The sequence below is a fragment of the Panthera tigris genome, chromosome A3, assembly GCF_018350195.1.
Source record: "Panthera tigris isolate Pti1 chromosome A3, P.tigris_Pti1_mat1.1, whole genome shotgun sequence".
Classification (NCBI taxonomy): Eukaryota; Metazoa; Chordata; class Mammalia; order Carnivora; family Felidae; genus Panthera; species Panthera tigris.
In genome coordinates this window covers 68804462-68829793 of record NC_056662.1, presented here as the reverse complement: position 1 = coordinate 68829793, position 25332 = coordinate 68804462, and the positions used below count along the sequence as shown (strand labels likewise).

Here is a 25332-nt window from a genome sequence, read left to right as displayed (position 1 = left end):
ATAGACCATAGAAAAATATGGAATATTTATTACAAAAAGATTTTTAAATGTTAATTTATTAATTTTGCAAGAGACTGCGCATGCACACACACATGAGTGGGGCAGGGTTAGAGAGAGAATCCCAAGCAGCACAGAGCCTGATGTGGGGCTCAGTCCCACAAACTGTAAGATTGTGACCTGAGCCGAAATCAAGAGGTGGAAGCTTAACAGACTGAGCCACATGGGCACCCCTGTTAGAAAAAGATTTTTATTAAGAGAAAAGTTTTGGGCCAGTAGGTGAAGGGAAAACTTCCTTACTTAGTGAAGTGCATAATTACTGTTGAAATTATCTTTGAGAATAATAATTCTGACCTTATAGGAATCATGATAGCTTTTTGCTATTCCATTTTCTTGATGGTTTTATTTTGATTGAAGTTTCTTATTGAATAAGCACACACCACTTTTTATTTTAAAATGGTATCTTGGCTGGCCCAGAACCAAATGTCATATAGGCCAGTTTAGTGAGGAGAAGTCCTCTGCTTGCACATCCCCTAAGTTTACTGTGGAATCTGACTGGTTCAGTCTCCTTTGATCCCAGGAAAAGTTTGGGAGATATTAATTGTCAATGCCTAGTGATTCTTTGGAGACCCTGAGAGTCTAAAGGCATACTGACTTGTATGGGGTTCAAGAACGTTGTGAAAGAACCTGCACAGAGTTCATGATGGGTATTTAATAGCTAGCATGTGGGCAGTGACCCCGTCCACTGTCACTTTCGGAAATCTCATTGCACAAAAACAAGGTGCTCACAACGTTGACTTTCCCCCTTTTTCTCAGTTTGCATTAAATTTAAGAAAGAGTCAACAAATTGTTTTCTTTTAAAATTGAATAAATTTCTTTAATTCCTCAGGGTCTAGGATTCTGCTGGAACACATGACTTGCCATATATGAGAAACCTCCTGTTGTTTGTTCTATCCTGAGTGTAGTTATTAGTTACTTTGAAAAGACTTGCATTGTTTGGGAATTACCTAAACTCTTCTTGACTTTCTTTGCTTTGGTCTGATTCAGACTATAGGGTCAGTATCAAAACCATTTTAGTGACAGGCCATGTTTCTTGCCCTGTTTCCTTTATTAAGAACTTATCCTGCTCTTTTTCTCAAAGACATATAAGTAAAAATCCTATGTCATTTTCTTTCTTTTTTAGCCAGTTGTCAATTCTACCAAGTCTGTGTCTTCCATAAGAAGGCTCAAATTAAGATATATAGTCTTTATTTTCACTTTTTTCCTAGTGTTTGTTCCCCTTTAGATGAATAGCAGCATTGAGGGCTGCTGTCTCTTCTCAAAGTTGGTAATTGTTACTACTTTTTGATGTAGAGTTGATTACATCTTATAGGTAGGAACTGTTATTGTTCTGATTCCATTCATCTTTCCTAATATAATGGCCACCTGTCTTGAGTTGTTAATCCTCCTATATGAAATTTCAGAAATTAGGAAACAATAGTGCTCAATTTCATGATATAATTCCTTGTGATCTTACAAAGAATTTACAGGAACTTAGGAAGAAAATGAACTGCAACGAATTGTTACTTTATGTACCTGTCAGATTGTTAACATTTATTATTTTTTTTAAGTTTCACCAGTTTATAAATTTTATCATGGTCACAAATAATTTTTATACAAAAACTTTTTATACAATTTTTTCATTGTTTTTTGCTTCTATGAACTTTACTCAAAAGAATGCCTTTACATAGGTAGAAATTGTTCAGAAATTTTAAATTTAAGTTAGCCTCTTTATTCCAATAAGTTTACTGGAGGAATAAAAGCTCCTCTTACTTTTATTTGTTTTATTTTAATTCCATGTGACTACCTGGAAAACTTTAAAGGGGAAAAAAAGTGCTATATCTCTGTTATATCTAATAGAATTATAATGGCCTGAATGTTGCATGTTGGCTACACAGTGACATTTGAAGAATTACAGGCTTTCAGAAAGGAACCTTTTATTCATATACTTATGTTAGAAGCTAATCTACTTAGAAGTTATTGTTCATATAGCAAGGATCCAGAACAACCAGTAATCAAACAGACCTATACATGCCAGTTGGTTTTCTTTTTCAGAAAGGTTCAATCCATTTGGGGACATACTAACTTTTATGGAAACGAAGCTGAAGTGGGCAAATTTAGATAATGAGTGGTTGGCCATAAAACGAGGGGGGGAGAGCCTTTTGGGTAAATAGATGTTAAATAAAATCTAAAAATATTTCTTATCATAACATCACAGGACAGTTTTGAGATCAGAAATAAGAGCCCATGTATAATTTGTACAAACATTTGTTGCCATGTAAAGTATGTTGACACAAATAAATTTGCATCTGATTGAGCCAGCTCTGTTAATGAATTTGGAGTAATACAGATTTGCTGCACAACTTAAATGTGGAGGTTGCTGAAAACCACTTTAAGTTTGAGTCATCCATACATTCAGTAATGTGATGGATGTCGAGGTTAATTTACAATAAATCCATTAGTAGTCATGGCACTGATATGTCAGTGATTGTCATACAGAAACATGCATAAATAATAGAGGTGAACACATTACTGTGTTCTTAAGACCTGGAACTGTGATTAAGATGTACAGTTCTTGCACATTGAATTCACTTATATAATATAATAAACCATGTTTCTATAAAAATAAAATTAAAATAATAAAGCTAGATTGCAGTCATTTTATGTAGACTTACTCCTTTATTTAACAAAGTGAATTTTTTTTGCATCTTGCTATAAATCTTAGCATGCTAGATGTTTTATGATGATGAACTAATATTCTTTTTCTCATGAAAGCTCCCATGTGATGCAATTTAATATCCTTCTCATTGTCAACTACTAGTGAATGTAAATAATAATATAATGGGTTTATGTGAAAAAAGTGCTAATCCCAGGAATGAAATACTGAAAAGATTAATAAAAACTGGGAGGGAGGAAAGTCATTTCTTCAAAGGCATTTGGCTTTCACACAACTTTGAAATGAATCAAACTTTCCTAAGACATCTTATATTAAAATAAAACAACAATGTTGCAGTGTTTGTTATTTTTTGTATGTTTTCCATTATTTTATAGTTTTAACACACACACACACACACACACACACACACACACACACACACACATCTGTTCTCTGTAAAACTTACTGGGCACTTACCATATGCCAGGAATTGGACTAAGGCGTGACTGTGTGATACCCATCGAATTTTGACAGAAGCTCTATGGGGTGTATAGTTTTAGTATCCTCATTGTTTACAGACAGAATATCCAAGATTTAGAATAAAAAGCTAGTCACGGTCAGTGTAGCTAGTAAATGATTCAGCTGGGATTTGAACCCAGGTCTGTTCAGAGCTTACATTCTTTATTTTTTAGTTATCTGCTATAGTAAGGACATTATGTCCCTGGTTCCAGAAGATGCATGCTAAATGAAGTAGATTTTGAAACTTTAGTCGCATGACCCACTATATTTTATTGTAGGAGTATTCTCACATTTTTAAGATTACCAGAATAGAGTATAAGGTAATTTTCTATCTTTCTGAAAGGGGGATTTAAGAACATAGGAGATTTTGTAGAGTTTTATAGGAAGTGATTTTTTTTTTTTTTTTAAAGAAAACCAAGATGCTTATACAGGTAGGTAGAAGGGAGCTGTGGGTGGGGAGTGGACATCTTATCCTCTCTTATCCTCTCTTGATTCTGATTATGCTGATGAATACAAGACATTTGCACTATCATGCATACAGAAGAGGGAAGAGAGATTGCTTTCCAGATACATCTGGAGACAAAAGATGCTGGAAATAATTGCATTGTTTGGCACAAGGTAGTACAATTGGTTTTACTTTGTTTTGGTGAAATGAAAGAGCCAGAAATCATTGTAGAGTGGTTCATAGAATGCTAGTTGCTAGGTCTTAGCACTCACTGAAATATGAGATGAAATCAAATCTTGAGTAATGATATTTGCATTGTGACATTTATCTTCCTGAAAATACAAACCTTTATTATCCTTGCATTCTATAACTGAGCAACTGGAAACTTTCATAGTTCCATAAGTTTGGGAAGTATACTCTAAACTAAATGTTAATCTACATATATTAAATGTTCTGTCACTTCACATTTACATGTTATTTTTCTTTTTTTGAAAGCCTTGTGAGGTGAAAGGACAGTATATGATCATGAGGTGCAAATGTCACTTTATGGATATGAGACATTAGAATATGATAACAGTCGGCCTTGATAAATTCAGACTGACACATCCAATTAACTTTTTCTCGACTGTCTTGTTATGATAACAGAAACATTTCTGTCATAAAAAAAATGCAAGAGTAGGAGTCTGGGTACTAGGTTTCCTACCGGCTCTGTCACTTAACTAAGGTTGCAACTTGAGATAACAAATCAATCCTTATGACTAAGTTTCCTCAGATGTAACATGGGGCTAACTGCTTACCCTACTTTCTTCCCCCCCGCTTTTTACAAAAGTTTATTTATTTATTTCTGAGAGAGAGAGAGAAAGAGAGAGAGAGAATCCCATGCAGGCTCCTTGCTGTCAGTGCAGAGACTGATCAAGGCTTGAACCCATGAACCATGAGATCATGACCTGAGCCAAAATCAAGTCGGATGCTCAACTGATTGAACCACCCAGACGCCCTTACCCTACTTTCCATACAGAAGTACAGAAGACATGAAAAATTGTTGTGAAAGTGATATTTTTAATATTAAAAATTGCTATGTAATACAAGATATTTTGCTTTCCACCATCACCTTCCTCTGGTGATTCTGGAAGACACCTGAATTTTTACATATGATTTACATTGTTATGCAGCATCTCTAGTTTTGAATATTTGTCTTAATTCATAGAAACTACATAGTCACTAGAGAACAAAATTAATTAAAAGGAGGAAAATAAAATTGAGTACCTGTACTCAGAGGTCACCACGACATTCTCCTGTTAAAGAAACCTTCACTTTTATGTGTTCTTGTCCCATTTTTATCAATGTGGGCATTGTTGAACCATTCAATAGTTCGTTAATCATCTACAAAAATTACCACGCTGAAGAATATTTATCAAATGATTCTTGCTTATTAATATCTTGAGTAACAAGCTTCTGATGATATAGAACATAAATGGTCCTGGAGTCTCCAACATTTCTGATACACAAATCTGTATATTCTGAATGTTCTTTACTTGCACACTGCCTGGTTCCTTTGAAGTATAACTTACCTGTTTCCACATGCGAGAGATAAACTACTTTCATGCATTAATATCCAAAAAAATTAATAGAGAATACACAGCTTCTCTACCATTGCATTCTAACAAGATTCTATTTTATCACTTTTACATTCAGTATTATTCTGACATGTTTCTTGTGTCATGTCTACATACCGAGGCCGCCTTTTTTTTTTTATTGATTTGTTTTGAGAAAGAGAACACAATCACGGGAGCAACAAAGAGACGGGGAGGGAGATAATTCCAAGCATGTTCCACCCTGTCGGTAAAGAGCCCAACGTGGGCTCAAACTCAGGAACCGTGAGATCATGACCTGAGTTGAAATCAAGAGTCAGACCCTTAACCAACTAAGCCACCCAGGTATCCCAACATACCAAGGCCCTTTTAACCAGTCAAGCAGGAGGCATATTGCAGAGGACTTTGGAAATGTTTCAGACAGAATACATACTGCTGTACCAACACCTTTTACATACAAGCCTCACTCTTGGTAGGAGCTTTTTTTCTATAAACACAAGATATTTTGTGGCCTAAATTTTTTAAATGTTTATTTATTTTGAGAGAGAGAGCACATGCACAAGCAAGGGAGGGACAGAGAGAGAGGGAGAGAGAGGACCCAAGGATCCTGTGTCATCAGCACAAAGCTCAACACGGGGCTTAATCCCACAAACCACAAGACCATGACATGAGCTGAAATCAAGAGTCAGACACTTAACCGACTGAGGCACTGAGGCACCCTTGGCTTAATTTTAATATTCACTCTTACCATTTTCTTTATCACGTTTGACACATAGTGGGAACACAATAAACATGTATTGGTATCCTTTATTACTGTAAGCCTCTAAATTTATTTTACCCCAATGGCTCTTCCTGGGATAACTATGCAAATATTTCTATTATCCTTTTTAGTATGGACAAACTTTACTTTTAGTAAAGTCTTTTCTTGTGTGTATAGATATGTGTTCATATCTATATCTATATCTATATCTATATCTATATCTATATCTATATGTATCTATATCTATATCTTTGCATGTCTCTTTGCATGTCTCTTCCAAATGTTCTGACTTAAAGATTTCATTTTATTGCATTCAGTGAGATAGATTTCATTGTGATATAATGAGATAGGACTTCAGTGCATTGGATGCTTAGTGTAAACTTGTTTGAAATGAAAATCTTTTAAAGTAAGATGGATAATTTAATGACATCAGCACCATAAAGTAAAAATTGAACACTCACCAAATGAGGCTATAATATTCTTACTACTGTAAGACAAGTATTCACTTTTGAAGAAAAAAAATGAGTCTGTTTATGATGCTGGATAGTTTGACAGCTACTAGATATTGCTTGTTAAATAAGATCTCACTTCTATTGATGAGCTCTATTATCTGTATTTTTCTGACATGACTCCTGGGGCTTATGACTGTTTACCCATTAGTTATCTGTCATATGTGAATAGACCCTTTCCCCATAAGAGTTGATTCGTAGTATATTTGTTGTGATTTGCTTCACTGTGCTGTATGACCCTGTCACATGCACATGCAACTCTTGTTTCAAAAACAAAAACGAGTTGATACATGTTTCTGCTCCTTTTGGAAGCGGCCAAAGTCAGTGTTTCCTACTAAACCATTTCTGAAAAACTGGCAGGGAGAAATAAAACCCCATTAGATTCCATGCTTGTCCAACTCAGTGGAAAAAGTAGTAATCTCCCATTTGTTCTGGAACACCTGCTGGTAGGTTTAATGAGTGTATTAAAAACTGAGCTGCCTTGATATTTCTTTTAAAAATCTTCTATTCACTCTCTTGAGCCTGTTTGATTGAAATCTGTGATTTGCTTACTTTTTATGCTATAGTTTCATTTTTTTTTTTTTTAATTTTTGCCTTGGTATAAATTTAATCCTTTACGGATATGTCAATGTAACAAACATAGGAAAATTGTACACCTGATATATTTGGACTAATTGGTTTTGGTTTTTGTTTTCCAGCTGGGACAACATATATCTTTAGCAAAGGTGGTGGACAAATCACGTATAAGTGGCCTCCTAATGACCGGCCAAGTACACGAGCAGACAGACTGGCCATAGGGTTTAGCACTGTTCAAAAAGAAGCTGTATTGGTGCGAGTGGACAGTTCTTCTGGCCTGGGTGACTACCTAGAGCTTCATATAGTAAGTACTTTAAAAATAAGATTTAACTTTTGTCTTTACTGTTAGTTTTTTTTTTTTTTTTTTTTTTTAATAACTTATACTTTTTCTTTTGGAAGTTTCTCTTCCCCAGCAACCAGTACTTTGGTACAGAAAATATAAATACAATCTAGAAGTAATAAGACCTTATTCCTACTATTGTTGCTAAAAATGTTCTTTACAATAGAAAATGTATTTTTTTGGTTGTTAAGTGTGAATTCTTCTCAGTTCTCTGTTCACAAAGATTTATTTTGGTATGTTCTTATTGACTTTAAGCAGATTTGCCAAATTAATAAACTAAGTTATTGCCTAGTTGATACTGTTACATCTGACTGGAAGCAGGAGGTTGTAATACTGGTAACATCAAAAGATCTGAATCTGGTGTCCTTAGTTCTTTCCTCACTCTAGAATTACAGGGAATTACAGTGAATAGATTGTTTCTGTGCCTTCTTATATTCATTTTGATACATAAATATCAAGAAAGTACAGTAAGCTCTTACCATTAATATCCTGGAACCCTTGACCATTCCTTTTGCTCCAATTTCTAAGCCTACTGGAAGAATTTAGTCAGTATATCATAGATGGAAAATAATAGGTCATGAATAGAAAGCTATTTTTTTAAACTTTTGCCTTAACTGATTTATAGCTTGAAGACTCTGCCATATATTTCTGCATTCAGAGTTACTAATTTGTATAGTTGTAATTCTTTATCTTCTTGTTTTATTAAAATATTTGCAAAGTACAGGTAATCTCTTATTGCTAAGAGATATCAATATTTTACTGATATACAAAAGTAACAACCATAAGAAAGGGTCAACTATTAAACTCTAAAGGGTTATTATCATCATAGTTCTTAGTTGAAAATCTGTATCTTCTGGAAGGTTCCAAACATATATAAGTCTTTCCATTTCCCTTTGTATCTGTGAGGCATAGTTTATCTTTTCTGTCTCATGTGATTGTGTAAATTTGTTTTGTTTTGCTTTTGTCCATCCCTATAGGTTCTCCTTTTACTAGCACCCATGCCTCAGAGGACAATTTGATTAGGTCAACAGATTCTTTCCTCTTGGACACTGGCTTTCAGGCACTCATCCTAAAACAATTAGGAAAACCACCAAACACATATAGGAGGAAAATACATTATCACAGACTTTTGCAGGGTCTTAATTTTCAGTTTTATTCATTTATTTTCTTAATAAATTTTCCATTAGTTTTCCATTAGTTCCATAATTTCTAATTAGTTTTCCATTAGACTTCTATGATTTCAAATAAGCTCAGTAGGGGTTTACACTGACCACAAGAACTAAATTCATTGTTAATCTTAGAAAGAAGAAAAGAGACAACACACAACACACACACACACACACACACACACACACACACACACACCTCAGCACAACCATTATTGAACTGCCATAAATTTTCAATTCAAAATGCAGTTGTCAAATCGGAACCCTGGGAAAGTAATTTCAACTGCCTTTCAGCAAATATCTAACAATCAAAATTGAAAGCATCTGGATTTTTATGGCATCATAAATAAATGATTAGTTGAGATAAACTTAACTAGTGCAGTAAGGAATGTTGCTGTTTAGAGTAATCTCAACTTTCTAAATGTATTTGCTCCACTCTGATTTAAGAGCCTTGCACCTTCAAAAAAATAAATAAATAAGAAAACAAGAGCTTTTGCTCCTGAAAGAAATTACTTATTGATCCATTACCAATTACACACTTATCCTCAGAAAAGTTTCTACAATGATCACTCTCAAATCGTAAGGGGCAATGTTACTGAATTTACTCAAACCACTGTTGTTTGTTTTATGGTCAGAGGGTTTTAGTCTATAAGAATGGGTGTTCTCTTTTTCTTCCAAATCTGATCAAATGTGGGTTTAAGAGTCCCTCCATACATAATGGATTGACTTTCTAGGTGTCTGTACCAACCTAGTACCTTCCACAGTTCCTTTACTTGCCATGAATTTATGACAGCTGTTCTGTGAAGGCCTCCTTCTTTCTGTATCTCCCTCTTGGTTTTGCCTGGCTATTCACTGTGGATTCATTATTTGTCTCTATACATTCTCCGTCTTGGATTTGCTATCTTCAAACTTTCCCTTGATTTGAGAGCCAATACTTGACTGGGAAATGCAAAATGTATATTGGTTCCCTGGGCTTACTAAACACCCTTGTTGGTCAGCCCTACTCCTCCTATATCAATTACTAGTATCTGTCTTAGTCCAAACCTGGCTAACTAAAATTTATCTCCCTCCCTTTTTCCTCATTGCATGTAAGTGGTGATCAGCCATTAATGACCTAGCAAGTTGCCTATATGGAAATAAATCACTTCTTAACATATTTCAACATACAAACTAAATTAACACAAGGCCAGTGTTGTGGGTTTTTTTGTTTTTGTTTTTGTTTTTGTTTTTGTTACGCATTTTACACTATTGAAGTTACCTCTAACTCCTATAATGTTGGCTACATAGAAGAGGAACACAAAGAGGAGTTAGATATTTTAAAAAGCAAAGGGAGGGTAAGAAGGGAGGGAGGAAGAGAGGGAGGATGTAAGAAAGGAGGAAGGAAGGAAAGGAAAGGAAAGGAATGGAAAGGAAAGGAAAGGAAAGGAAAGGAAAGGAAAGGAAAGGAAAGGAAAATTAAGTGTCTGAGTACTAGAGTTGATACCAGTGGGTGATAGAAATATTCTTAAATAATATTAGATTTGAGAATATTCAGACTGTATTTTGTTACATTATTTAGGTGCCTTTAAATCTATCCCAATTTTCTTTGAATCACTTATTCTGCTTCTTTCAGGGTTAGAAGTTTCAAAGGAAAGCAAGATTTGTAGAATTATAGTTTGTTTATTATTGTTGTTTGATTTTTGTTTATGAACATTACTGACTTAAAAATTAACCTGATTGATATCATAGATGATATATTTTATCCGTAAATGTTAATTATTATCCATTAAAATGCCAGAAAAACTTCTGTAAACCTTCAAGATCAGCCAAACATAAACTCTGTGCTAATCTTTAAAAATTGTATTTCTACCTTTAATTAATAAGTTAATCAGTAAGCTGGAAAGTTGATTGTACTCCTCACAAGGTACTCCAGTCTTGCTGAAATGTGCAATGCCATTTCAGTTAGATAACTTTTAAAGTATGACTGGCATATAATTTCGATGAAGATGTAAATGTTTGACATCATCCCATTTCATTACATTGATTATTTGGGTTTTTACTTGAAAATATAATCATATTTAAATTTTGATTAATTGTACCCTTAAAGTTATAACAACTTGGAATAAAATGTTTTTTGAGTCAGGTAGCCTGGTTTTTAAGATATTTTAAATAATATTAATATTTCTGCTACCACTGTTATGCTCAAAGCCATATGACGTTGCTATTGAAACTTGTAAGGTTTTAGGAGGGGATGAGGGCAAGATACACTCATGAAGTAAGGAACAGTTAATTAGCATATAGCCTAGAATACTAGCACTTGATAAATATTTTCTGAAATAATAAATGAATTAATGAATTATATATTGAAAATATGATGGCTTAGGTTAAGAATAGACAGCTTTTCATTAGTCAACATGAAGCCAAAGATGCAGTATAGTTTTTATGTAACTCAGAAAGTCATTTAACTACTTAGTTATAACAGAAAAAAATGTAGCACTTGATATGCAATAGCTATATTATTGAAAAGTTGCATATTTTTATTGATTTGTTTTTTGAATCGTCAAGTAAGAATTGATTATGGTAGTTGGTTGTTTAGAGGAAACGTGTGGTGGGAATTTTTGTTGGATGAATGATTGTCTCTCTTTAGTAATTATCTCATTTATTATAACTCATTTTTATCATGAATTGTCCTCTAATTGTTTCATATCTGCCCATTACTTTCCAAAAGAGATAAACTGTCTCATGTCAGAGAACACAACTTGATAATAATGATGGTTAATAAGAAACATAGCATAATATAGAATTGGGGCTTTTCAACATTCATTTTACTACATGCTAGCAGCCTATCCAGAAATATTTTCTGAGCAACTAGTATGGCCCAGGTCTATGTTAGGCTCCATGGATACAAAAATAAATTATCTCACCACTTAGTAATCATCTCAATGAACAATTGTTGAATGGATGAATGAATGAGCCAAATAGGATCCTTGTCACCAGATAGCTTAGGTTATTTACAGCAAACATACTTTGTCCCAATGTGACTCCATTTGGTTCATCTCAGTTTTTTCCTCTTGCAGCTTTAACTTTCTTATGTGTATAATATTTGTAAGAATATAAACAGATGATTGATTTTTAGGATAAAGAATATAAAGAAGACACTTCTAAGCTGTAAAGTGTTATACACATTGAAGTTAGTGTTAAAGATTATTTAATCAATATTGAGTAAAATAATTATTAGAAACAATTAACAAAAAAGTTAAATTCATTAAAAATTAATTTATAAGGCATATCTAGAAATTTTGTCAGTGTTTTCACTCTAGAGGAAGCATCTCATATATGTCAGTCTGGCAACATTAATTACAGATTGCTTAACCCCTCTTTGACTTACAGGAGAAAGCCAGTGCAAATGTGTGCTCACTCACTGCCATGAATATTAACGTGTACATTGGTTCTGACCAGGGGAAATGTGTGGAGGGTGGTAGAAAGGAAGAGTGAAGAGTGTTCTTTGAAATTCTTTCATCTTGGGAGCATGAAAGAGCATTGCAAATTTGATTAGTGAATTGTTGTACATATTTGCCGTAAGTGTTTCTTCTTTGTACTTTGCTGGGTTGGAAGCCTTATTTTTGAAACTAAGCTCTTAATTGATTTTGATTTAGAAATACACCTTTTGATCAGTGGTTTTAGTGTAGCCTAGAAGCATAATATATTTAGAGTAAATATTACTTGTCCTAAAATAACTTATCAATATCAGTGGCAAGTCAACACTTTCTCATCTTTCTCCTCATCTCTACATTTTATTTTGCTTTAATAAATTTTATTTAATAAACATTATTTAGTATATTGTATACTTTATAATCCTGCTTTATTAAAACTAAATGTAAAAACATCTTTTTAAAGTCAACAATTATACATGAGTGCAAGATAAAACACAATTACTCTCTTACAGGCTTTTCTTGAATTTAAATTATGTTCCATCTGAAATTTTCTTTCTAACCAATAGATTCACCTATTTTAAGAGTTTTACTTTGCCATGTAATAGTAAAATTTGACCCTGTTAATCATATACAGTAAATATTTTATTTGGTTTTGTTTTCCTGGTTCTTGCATGAATTAGAGAACATGTTGCCTTTTTGACTAGAATATTGAAAGAAAGACTAAAATGATGTCTTTTATAGTATGTGCTGTAAAATTCTTGTTCAGGCTTCTAAGGAATGAAAGATGCAAGTTATCTTTGGAGAAAATGGGGGAAGTTATGGTCATAGTTCTGTTGGCTTAAGTGTCATCCAGATATCTTAATATAGTCTTTATTTTCAGGATGGGTGTGGTCAAGTGCATTAATACAGACTATTTCCCTCATCATTTTCCCTTGGAAGTTAATTCAGTTTCTCATTTTTTGATTTGCTGGTTGTCACCTGTGGTACATCAGTAACTCTCTGAATTTGACTGCTAGATTTCTAGAATTATTTCCTTTTTTGAAATTCCACTGCTTTGTACTTTAAGAAAAGAGAACCAAAACAACTATCTCTACATACACCTTCTCAGTCCATGTAATTATCAGTTAGAATTATCTTGCTGTATCTATTCTGAATACTTTCCAGGCCATTCCATATACTTATATCAGGTTAATTTGCTAAAATGTTTCTTTGATTCACTTGTTCCTCTATTAAACACATTGATGTCTCCCAATTGTGTACAGGTAACGAAAGGCACATTTTATGCCTGACATTTAATGTCCTCAACATTCTGAACTTAATTTCCATTTTCAGGTCCATTTTCACATAATTCTATACTTATCTTTTTACTCCAGGAAATGTATTAATCTATTTGTTAATGAACTTCTTGTCATATCTCTATATCTAACTCTGTCCAGAAAGTTTCTTCTTATTCATCTCACTGTCTCAATTCTGCTCAGTCGTCAACTTCTCTATTCAAATGTTGGATGTTTTCAGGGTTGTCTCTGGGATCTTGTAGCCTCCTGAGCTAGCAGAAAGAAGTCTAGGGCTCAGAACTGTCCTTGGAAGAGCTGCTGAAACAATACCTAGGTAGAGAAAATATTGTACATAGTTTCTGCTCCAACCAATGTTCACTACTCTTCTTGATCCATTCCTCTGTGGTGGATGTCAAGCTATTTTATTTATTTTTGACAGAGACAGAGTGCGAGCATGAGCTGGGGAGGGGCAGAGAGAGAGGGAGACACAGAATCCAAAGCAGGTTCCAGGCTCCAAGCTGTCAGCACAGAGCCTGACATGGGCTTGAACTCACGAACTGTGAGATCATGACCTGGGCTGAAGTTGGACACTCAACCGACTGAGCCACCCAGGCGCCCCAGATGTCAAGCTATTTTACAGAAATAGTTTCAAATCCATTCTCATTTAGGTCCTGATGAGTTTTCTTAGCAAATCTTTTCTTATGCCAAGCTCCCAAAACAAGGGACCTGTTGTTGAATCCTTTCTAACTACTGACTCTACTTCCATTTCTGCTGTGGCTCTTTTTCAAAACCTACTTTCAAGTAACATCTCTTTTGGTTCATTCAACACATCATTATTGATCACCTATGATGCAGTTCAGACTGTGCTAATTATCCTTTTCTATATAACAAATTTACCTACAATTTAGTAGTTTAAAACAAAACATTTGGAATCTTATACGAGCTTGGGAATCCAGAAGCAGCTGAACCAGGTTAAGAGATTCCCAGGAGAAGACATGGTTAAGATCTGCCATGCTCAGAACATGCCTGATACGTTTATTCTTATGATCTAGACAGAGTCCACATGTATGAGGAAGAAATGATGAGCAACAATGAAAGCATATGAAAACAGGTTATTAAGGATTCTGGTTTTGTAGAAATCTAAACACAATATAGATTGATGGAAAATGAGTAATGAAGACATTGCTTGAGGGTTAAGAACTAGTTTAGGGAATACATACTGAATTAGGAGTCATTCGTACACTGATCAGGAAGACTCCTTTTATTACACACACACACACACACACACACACACACACACACACAAACACTGAAAGCCGTAAGCAAAATGCACGAGAGAAACAGAATTTAAAAATGCAAACAGCATAGCTAAATATGTCTGCCACAGATCAGGAAGCAAGATGAAAGTGACACAATGGCAATGGAGTCCTATTAAAGCTGATGTTGGGCCGCTGCAGACAGATGCATCTCATTTCAATGAAGGAAGGAAATGACTTAGGTGAATATACTAGGGGACACTCAAGTTAATGGTAGGCATAAATAATCTACATTTTAAATCAGGAGGAAAGAACTGGAGATAATGTTCACTGAGCTTGCAAAAGTCATTTTGATGAAAACATTTTCAGAGCTGTGAAATCCAATTTATGTTGTCTTTAGGAGCTTACTTTTGGAGGTAGTATGCTGGACCTCAGAATTCTTAGGTCAAGACAGAGGAGGCCTATACCCTACTGTAGATCAGGTGGATAAGCTGTTTAACTTTCTGCCAACAAATGTAGCCCTGGAAGAACATCCTGCCATTATGCTTCTGAGGTGACACTTTAATGGTGGGCTCTTCCCATCAAGGAAAATACTTCCTCCTGAATGTTCCCATTAGAGTCATCCTGTCCAAAAAAAGTAGAAACACAAGATTGACAGGCCTGAAAAGCTCTTTGGTGGAAGATCAAAATTTAATTGATTCTTGGAGCTTTTTGGTCTGTGAAAATAAGTCAATCTTAATATTGAGTATTATATAAAATTCAAAGTAGAATTTTAGCTAGGAAGTATAGACTGCTCACTCCCAAATACACATCTTTAGTACTGACTTTCCCTCTGATGACTATACTCAGCATTTCCACCTGGATGTCTCATGGGCACCTCAAACTTACCACCTTAAAAACTGAACTCATGGGCACCTGGGTGGCTTAGTCAGTTAAGCATCTGACTCTTGATTTTAGCTCAAGTCATGATCCTAGGGTCATGGGATTGAGCTCTGCATTGGGCTCCATACTGAGTGTGGAGTCTGCTTGGGATTCTCTCTCTATCCCTCTCCTGTTCTCTCCCCCCACTCTCAAAATAGACAAATAAACTTAAAAATTAAAAAATAAAACCAAAAAACTGAACTTCTCATCTTGCAACCACATATCCATCTAATAATTACGGATTAAAACCTGACATCTCCCCCATAGTTACTCTTACGACGTTATCTGTTTCTCACCAAATTCCAGAAATGTTTCTCATAATATTTTGGAGGAACTTCAAACTGATAGAGTGAACAGGGAATCTATACTCATCCTTGACCAGTCTTATTAGCAGGTGAGGAGTTGAGACACAATCTGGCAGAGCAGAGAGGGAAGGGTTATAGGCACAGGCAGGTAGAGTGCCGGCATCTGTCCTTACTCTCCCTGCTTTTTTTCACCAGGAAGTATTGTTTCTACTTATCAGAATTGTGTTACACAGGCACTTGGTACTTTACTACTCCTAGAAAAAGAAAGTATAGTCGATTGTCTGGCAAAGAATTGGCAAATTACACTTTACTATTTTTTTTTGTAGTCTTTGTACTCTTTTCTGTTTTTGTTAGCAAATGTGGCTCATGCAAAATTTTGGGTTCAGAGTAAAGTGATTAAGTTCCAATGGCCATTTCTTCATTTATGTTGGACAGTGAGATGTTGAGCAGCAATAAGCAGCAAGAGGGCAGGGACTTTGATCTGTTTTCTATACCTTTGTACTCCCTGAGTCCTGCTTCAGCCTGGAATTGAGCAAATATACAAAAGAAGAAAAAAAAATGTTGCAATAATCTTTTGGTTCCACAAGTTCTGCCAGAATGCACATGTGTGCATTCTGAAAATGTTCTGGGGCAATAGGTCAGTGCTGCTGGATTGTCTCCTTTGGGATAAACCAGTTTATATTTAACTTCTTAGGGGTGAGTTAGAGATACAAATCTGAGCCAACTACTAACATATTTCCAGTGTATATGTTGCATCTTTACTGATGCGTATCTTGAGGGAAGTGTCTGGTGAATCACACCTTACCTGGCTCTGTTGGGGAACTACTGGTCTTTAGTAAAATACCTCAAAAGACAAGCTCCTTAGCTGGCCTCAGTGAGCACTTAACAATCTGGGCTTATTTTCCAGCTCCTTGTGCTGCTACTTCCACTGCAGCTCACACATATTCTTTCTTTAATTCATACATTTAACAAACCTTGCTTTTGTTTTTAAGTGTTTATTTATTTATTTTGAGAGAAAAAGCGTGAGTGGGGAACAGGTAGAGAGAAAGGGAGAGAGAGAGAATCCCAAGCAGGCTCTGCTCTGCCGGCATGGAGCCTGATATGGGGTTCAATCCCATGAACTGCGAGATCATGACCTGAGCTAAAACCAAGAGTCAGACACTTTTTTTTTTAATTTTTTTTTTAACGTTTATTTATTTTTAAGACAGAGAGAGACAGAGCATGAATGGGGGAGGGTCAGAGAGAGGGAGACACAGAATCCGAAACAGGCTCCAGGCTCTGAGCTGTCAGCACAGAGCCCGACGCGGGGCTCGAACTCACAGACTGCGAGATCATGACCTGAGCCGAAGTCGGCCGCTTAACCGACTGAGCCACCCAGGAGCCCCAAGAGTCAGACACTTTTAACCAACTGTGCCACCCAGGAACCCCAGCAAACCTTTGTATTTTATTTTTCCCCAACAAGCACCTTTTGAGGCACTGGGAATATAGCGTAAAGTAAGGTCTGGGTTTGACCTTAAATAGCCTCAAATTTAATGAATACATTTCACTCTAGTGACACATTAGCCACAGAATACAGACACAGGCTGGTATTTCAAACCTTCATTCCATAAAGGCACAATTAAAAGTTTTTAAACTTTTTGAAACAATCTTTAACGTGGCTTTTGATGAAAGCAATTAATAATTGTAGAACTATTCTAAGTTTACATATGTATCCTGTCTATATTCAGAAAAACCATATGAGAAAAAAAAATATCCTTATTAGGTTAGAAAGGAAAGGAGGCACAAGTCACACAGGTGGTGAGTAAAGCCAAAATTTGAATTCAGACAGTCTGACCCTTGAGTCCATGCACTTAATCTCTGGGCCTTCCATGTGGGGGGCAGGTAAGAGTAGGAGGCAGTCCTTCCTCAGGTTACACCCAACCACTCTGCTGAATGTCACTTTATAAAATCAGACAACCTTAGCTCTTAGTGTGCCAAACATCGTATGAATTATGGAGCATTCCAGATTATCAGCTCCAAAACCACCTTCTCTAGTTAAATAAACACATAGAAAGTTATCTGGTGGACTGATTGCCTCAACCATTTTGTAATTAGCTAACCAGCTTTTGTAATTAGTCTGCCTTATAAATTTGGGGCATGCATATTTTTTAAAGGCTGAAACACAATTTTCAAAAAGTATCTGTACCGATAGTGAAATGGTAGTCCGGAAATGTAGACTCCCAGACACCTGTGTTCATGTTTGCTTCTCTCCCTGAAATATTCCTGTTTGCTTCACTCCTACCTGCCCTCCTCTCCGTCCTAACCTGGTGCACATTTTATTTATTTGGATCGTGTATTTCATATATTTGCGAAGCTTTCCTTTGTTCCCTAGGGCAAAACTAATCAGGTCCTTCTTGTTAGTTACTACCCTAGTACTTTGTTTTTAATTCTATGGTACTACTTACCAAGTCACAGCTCTTTCCTTATGTGTCCTTTCAGCTCATTAAACCGTGAACTCTTCAAGGTCCCTGACCATATATTATATATCTTTATATCTCTGTATTTTCAGATACTAGCACAGTGCTTATTAATACATGTTAATACTGTTTATTGATGAAGAAATGTATGTGTGAGTGAATGGAGCCTTTCTTTTTGGCTTGTGGCCTCCCCTTCCCTCCTGCTGGTAGTTTTCCATTGTAGGGACAGGAGCTCACAAGAGGAGTGCTCTCCTTGGAGCACAGTATGAAGTAGACTCCCAAAGGATAATGGTGAAAGCATGTGACAGTGCCCTGGGACTCCCCATTTACAACCTATGGAGGCTGACACACTCAAGGCAAGTGCTGGGGCCTATCACAAATGGTCTCATTATCCGCACGGTATTCTCTGAGGGAAGGAAGACATCTTGCAGGTTAGACCATTGACCAGCACCACTTTCAGGTTCAAATATTCCAAACAGGTAGTCACTTCCCTGAGATTTAGTCTAAGCATGCCTTTCATCTGCTGTCTGTATTATTTTGGGTACTTACATAAAAATGTCTATGATATACTTCCCTGTATTCTGACTTGATGAGAAGAGATGAATCCAAATGGAGAAAAAGAGAGAGAGAAGGAGAGAAAGCAAGCAAGCAAGCTCTCTGTGTAATCAACCTCAGTCGATTAGGGTGTAGAGGGTAATCATCCTCCACTACTCTGGCAATTTGTCCATCTTCTTTTTGTTTTCCTGCTGTGCTAACCTCTGACGTGTTTAAATGATGGAGGTGAAACTGATTCTCCCTTTTATTAAAAGAGCTTTCAAAAATGATGTTTATTAATATATATTAAATGCTTGAAGGTATTGTTAATTATCTTCAGTAGGGTTAAAATTTCCCACTGAAATCATGCTTCCCCTATTCATTTGCTTAGTAAGAAGAACAACAGCTAAACAATACTATTTAGCATGTATTGAGTGCTTACAATGGACCAAGCACAAAACACTTTGCATAAAAATTATATTTCATTTGATATTCACAATCACCTATTGAGGTATGAATTATTATCTCAATTTTACAGATGAGCAAATGGCATTTATAAATAATTGACCCAAATCACATAGCCAGTTCTGACTTCAAAGCCACGTTTTTGTTTCGTGCAAAGGAAAATTTCAGGCTAGCCCAGATACTTTTTCAAATGATCATGCAAAACAATTTACTGACCCTAAGGAGTGAGTCTTTACTATGCATTGCATTGTGAGATTCTCTAAGCATGGGCACAAGGCGGAATCTCTATGTCCTTCAACAAGAATTCACGAAATAACAGTAGAGTGCCATGATATAACACATGATATTTAGTATTAAAATTCTTGTAATGGGTGGAGTTATAGGTGTCATTGCTGTTTTTTTTTTTTTTTTTTTTTTTTTTGAGTTTTGCCTAAATGTGAGGCTAAACTAATACTGCCACAAGACTCTTTGTCTTCTGTGGAGATGAATATAAAAATAACCTGCAGTACTCTGAAAACTGGCTGGAGAGGCAGCTTTTAGCCTTTCCTCGGGTTCTAAAGCTAATGCATAAAGCCTAGACAGCTTGTCCTACTTCTTTCTTTCTTACTTTTTTTTTTTCTTCTTCTTCTTCTTTTTTTTTTTTTTTTTTTTTTTTTTTGAGTTGAATCTCTGTGTTTCTCAGCATGTGAATGAGGGGGGAGATAGGGAATTTATCTATTGCTTGTATTTCTTGCTGATTGAACATCTTCCTGACAGAAGTCTTCAAAGGAAAAGTATGTCATCCTGTTCATTATTGTTAATTAGCCGTAAAAGCCAGGCTTTGGAGGCTGTTTTCCACAGAGCAACCGCAGAGAGAAATGGGGCTGATATTTTAGCATTTATATGTGAAGTGGGGTCAGGCAGCCTGCCATGTAGGTTTCAGAACTGAGCTCATGTGATCTTTAAAAGACAGGCATTGCAGAGAAATTTCACATGTATAAATAGGTTGTAAATTCTAGTCCCCCTCCCAATGCCTGATTCAAGACCAGTGGTTGGTTGGTCATTTGTAACTGGATATTGAAAAGAGTGTTAAATAAATGAAGCAGCTGGATTTTTTTAGTATTCCAAATTGAAATGTAGATGTTGTTCATTATTATGGGAGAACCATAGTATAACCATGGTCTTCATAATTAACTAGCTTTCAGTGAACTTTCTCCTTAGTAGACTGTGTTTCTATTATATAATTGTATTTTTAATTTACTGGCTATTTTTTTGAGGGTTTTTTTGGGGGGGGATTTTTCTGTCTAGACATAAACTGAATTCAATACATTAGTAATGCATAGAACTGGGTCCACCAGGCCAATAATATTTTATAACAGATTGTTCAGAGGGAGTTGAATTTTATTTGTTGTCCTATGTCTCTGTTTATTTTCCAGAAAAAACCCCCCACATTTTAAATAAATTTTATTTTCTTAGATCATAAAAGTATTTTTTAAAAAAAGTAAATACAATGAGAGTAAAAAGTAAAAACTGCCAGTAAATACACCAACCTTTTTACTGTGATGTCTGACATTCTAATCTTTAATTTTACACATGTACATATATATTTCCTTTATATATGTGTAAATAGTTGTATATTTGCTGGCACACCTGGACATTCTTTAAAAAAATAAAATGTTTCTGTATGATACATACTATTCTGCAGCTTGATTATTCTTATTTAATATATTTTGGACATCTTTCCATTTTAGAGCATATAATCCCATATTTACCTCATAATATCCTATTGCATGCATATACTACAATTTATTGAATGATTCCCTAATGATGGGTATTTTGTTTCAGAATCTTTCATATTACAAAGATAAAAATTTTCTTAACTTTGTAAGAAGATTATTTCATATGTATGTTTTTTTTTTTAGGAAGATAAACTTCTATAAGCAGAACCACTATATTTAGTACAGAATTGTCCTTTAAGAACACTGTACTGTCAAACACTCCCACAAGCAAGTATATAAGTATGCCACAAGTAGGGCATTTTAATAAAAAAACTTCCTCATCATTTCTGAATAATTGAGCCCCAGGGGTGCCTGGGTGGCTCAGTCTGTTGAGCATTGACTCTTGATTTCAACTCAGGTCATGATCTCACTTTTTGTGGGTTCGAGCCCCATATGGGGCTCTGTGCTGATGGTGTGGAGCCTGCTAGGAATTCTCTCTCTCTCCCTCTTTCTCTGCCCTTTCCCTGCTCTTGCTGTCTCTCTCTCTCTCTAAATAAAAAAATAAACTTAAAAAGAAAATAAATAAACTTGAAAAGAAAAGAAATTGCATTGGTTTAGAGGTGATACCAAAGCCCCTTTAGCTTTGGACACAATTTTTTCTCATATGCTGACAACATTCTCAGAACAGCAGTGGGCTAAGGAGGCTGGATAACAGGTTTATGAATCATGTAGCTCTTTTTAGGAAAGCAGTGCTACATAGTTTTCTTGGAAGAGACAGGCAGGCAAGAGGTTAATGTCCCAGTGGGAGGCAGTACTCATTTCAGAGTCTGCCTCTGTGTTCCTCACCTTCCACACGTTCCATAATTCTTCATTTTGCCCCTAGTCACTTCTTATTTTGATCATGCAGTCCCCAGGACTTGTGCAACAGCAGTGGAACGTGACAGGCTTTTAAATGTATTAATACTGTCAACATTATTGTGGTTAATCTTAATATAACAGAGTAACAACAGGTTCTGCTATTAAGCGTTTAGTAAGGCACGGATGTCTTACGCTCTCCATAGCCCTTTTAAATGAGAAAGTTCTCGAGCTCAGAAAGTGGATTACATCAAGGGACCAGCTCATATGTTGTGTACCATTTGGTAATGGCTAAGATTAAACTGAAAGAAGTAAAATGTTCAGAAGGGGAAAAAAGATGTAGCTATTTAAATTTCTCAAATTCTACATGTGATTATTTACTTGAGTCTTATCATATCCATTATGAGCTAAATCACAGCTGATAGAACCACATTTAAAATTTGAGAATATTTTAGTTAGCTTGCCATTTTCTATTAGTAATGCATGAATGTAATTTAAGCATGTGAAATATAACCCAAATGATAGTTTTTCTTTGAACTTTTTAAATTGTTTTCAAGGTGCTACTACCTTGAGTTTTACTAATGATAGGTAAAATTAAAACATGTAACTATGGAGTTTAATAGGCACTGAGAATATTTGATAATGCCACGGCTGTCTATATTATATCCACTAACATATTTAATAGCTGAACAGATGCATCTTGCTATGGCAACACATGGTACTGAGCAGCAGGGAGTCCCATTTGACAAGTCAGTTTTTATTTTATTTCTTTATCCCAAACCTTCTCTAATAATCCCAGATTTCAGTGTGTTTTGATTTGTTAGGCAGCAAGCAGATAAGAGAGATTCTGTTCTCTGTTGCTTACTTCCAACAGGTTGTTTGGCTTCAAGATACAAAGCCTGGGAGATTCTATAATAAAATAACTGGGCAAGACTGGGTAAGACGCACAACACTCAGAATGACATATCCCTAAAATACATGCATTCAGTACAAAATGGACAGAGTACCATCTTCAAGGAATATCTGTACTGTATCAGATTAGTAAGCATCAGATTAGTAAGATAATTCTAGCAATCAGCCTTTCAGTAAATACTAATTATGTGGTAAACAGGTTATTTGGTTGTGACGGTTTGTATATACATCTTCTAGTTGCTTTACTTAACTAGCAATAGCTCTTGTCAGCAGAGATGCCCAAGGGAAACTGGGGTTGTTTGGTGTTGCAAGATTTGCTCTCTGAGGATCAATTCTTTGGAGTTTTCCATGAGCTATTTTCCAATCCTTTAATTGCCTGTATCTAGAAAAAAAATACTGATATACATTCTAAAGCTAAAATAAGATGACTGTCTAGCTAATGTATTTTGAGATTCACAGAAAGATGAGGAATTGATAATGGACCATTTGAAATAGATTTTACCAAAGATCCTGTGCAGCTATATTGAAAATTGTAAAATTGTTGAAATTGGATACATTTTATTGAACTTCACGGATTTCTGGTGTGCTTTGTGTGGTGAGGGAATTATACTGCCATGGAATCTAAAATGTGAAAAAGCTTGGTTTAAATCTGATGGACTGTCCTAATGCAATTATCAATTATCTGAATGAGACAAAGCAGTTGTAGTTCTGCAGGTTTATCGACCATCTACTTTAGCAGGGTCTGCATAATCACCACCCAGAATCTGTTTAAGCACTCACAATGTTCGTCTTTTCCTGGCCCCATGGTTATTATGCCCAATCTATCATTGCCTCAACAGTCCACACTAATTCAGTGACTTCAAGTAGCCCTCTAGGTTTGCACAACTGGGAGAATTTATTTATTTCCATTGCAGGAGTGGTGAAGTGTTTTCCCCTACTCAGACCTCTCTCTGTTATAATGTTGAACCTCGGCAGCCATGGTTAGGGAGTTGGACTGATTATGCTGTCTGTTAGTATGACTCATAATTCACATGTTCACATAAGCCTGCTGCAAGAAAACATTCCTAATAAGTGATCACTTCAACATCTGTTTTCTGGCCAGTAGGACTGAGAAGCTGGAATATCTTTAAAGCGGGACAATAGGATAAGAGGTTTACATACTCTTTGATTTAACCTTGTTTTTTTCATTTTATACTAAGGATATAAGTATTTCTATAACCACTTAATTTAACTTGTTTGGGTTGTTGAAAATAAGGAGTTAATGTAAACCTGAGCTCACAAGGCCTTTTCATCACCTAGGCTTGATGACAAATTTTTGGTAAAATTCTCATATTGTGACTAAGAGTTCTTATTTCCAAACCCAGAGTCTTATATACCAACCAGAATGTTATTCTCTCTCTCAGAATGGTACATAGGAGGATGATATTTAAAATAGTGAAAACTGTGTGGATAACATACAGATGTAGTTAGTCACAAAACAAATTATCATCTTCGAGGAGTTCTAAAGTTAGTTAGATAGTAAGACTGCTAGATGTAGCTGTTTGTCTTCTGCTATGCCTGATGAAGAGATGGCTCCAAGCCCATTTGAATATAAGGAAAGCAGTATCACCCCCATTAAAACTGCAAATGAATCTTTGAAAGATGGTAACTATTCACTCAGAGGAATAAAACCTGTAACCACTGGAGTATTGTATATTTGGTGAACATCATGGTGAAGCCGACACCTAATTTCATAGGATTTATTCAATGGAGAATAAAAAATGTAGAGGCTGCTGGTATGTCTCTCTCTCAAACTATTTTCAAATGTGGAATAAAATTAAATGTTTTTGGAAAGGGCACTCTTGACTACTTTGTTTTGCATATATAAAACAGGAATCTCGGTGCTTTTAAGTTAAGATGAACTAAAATGTCACTAGGTCCAAAAAGTTGAGATGAATTTCAGTATCTGGAAAGGGTGCTCACTTAGATGTTCATTTGTTTTCTTACTCACTAAAGACTAAAGATGCCCAAATTAAAAAAATATATATATGTATTTATTTATTTTGAGAGAGAGAGAGAAACAGAGAGTGAGCGTGGGGGAGGGGTAGAGAGAGAGGAAGGGAGAGAGAGAGAATCCCAAGCAGGCTCCATGCTGTCAGTGCAGAGCCCTATGCAGGGCTCAATTCCACAAATCATGAGATCATGACCTGAGCCAAAATCAGGAGTTGGATGCTTAACCGACTGAGCTACCAAGGTACCCCAAGATGTTTGAATTTTTAGAAAGTAAATGGATCATACTGCTGCAATTTGCTGAAGGTTTAGATCTTGTCTTACACACCAAGATACACAAATGTCTTTTTGTACAAAATCTTGGGTGTGGAGGAGGCTATAATTGTAGTTGAATATGAAGCATACTGAAGGACTTTGTGATCTGAGGGAAATAAAGAAGGCACTGAACCTTAAGGAGAGCACAATCAAGTCTTAGAGAACTGTGGTGGAATATTATTCTATTCTGAGAGAATCATCTACATTTGACAGAGAGAATGGGGTCCATACTAGAAGCAGGAAGACCTCTCCAGAAGGATGTTTAGAGCTAATATACATTGAATTCCCACTGGAGGTAGGGAGTCTTTCATTCATTCATGAATTATTTGTTGAGGACCTTC

General features: G+C 35.6%; 1 protein-coding gene across 21 annotated transcripts in view; it reads left to right on the top strand.

Moving 5' to 3' along the window:
* NRXN1 (neurexin 1) overlaps positions 1-25332 on the top strand; it is a 1119427-nt gene that overhangs the window by 803706 nt on the left and 290389 nt on the right. For all 21 annotated transcript variants that reach the window (XM_042981375.1, XM_042981374.1, XM_042981369.1 and 18 more), the window contains one exon: positions 7216-7397. In XM_042981375.1, the coding sequence (XP_042837309.1) occupies positions 7216-7397 (182 nt within the window). The remainder of the gene's footprint in view (positions 1-7215; positions 7398-25332) is intronic.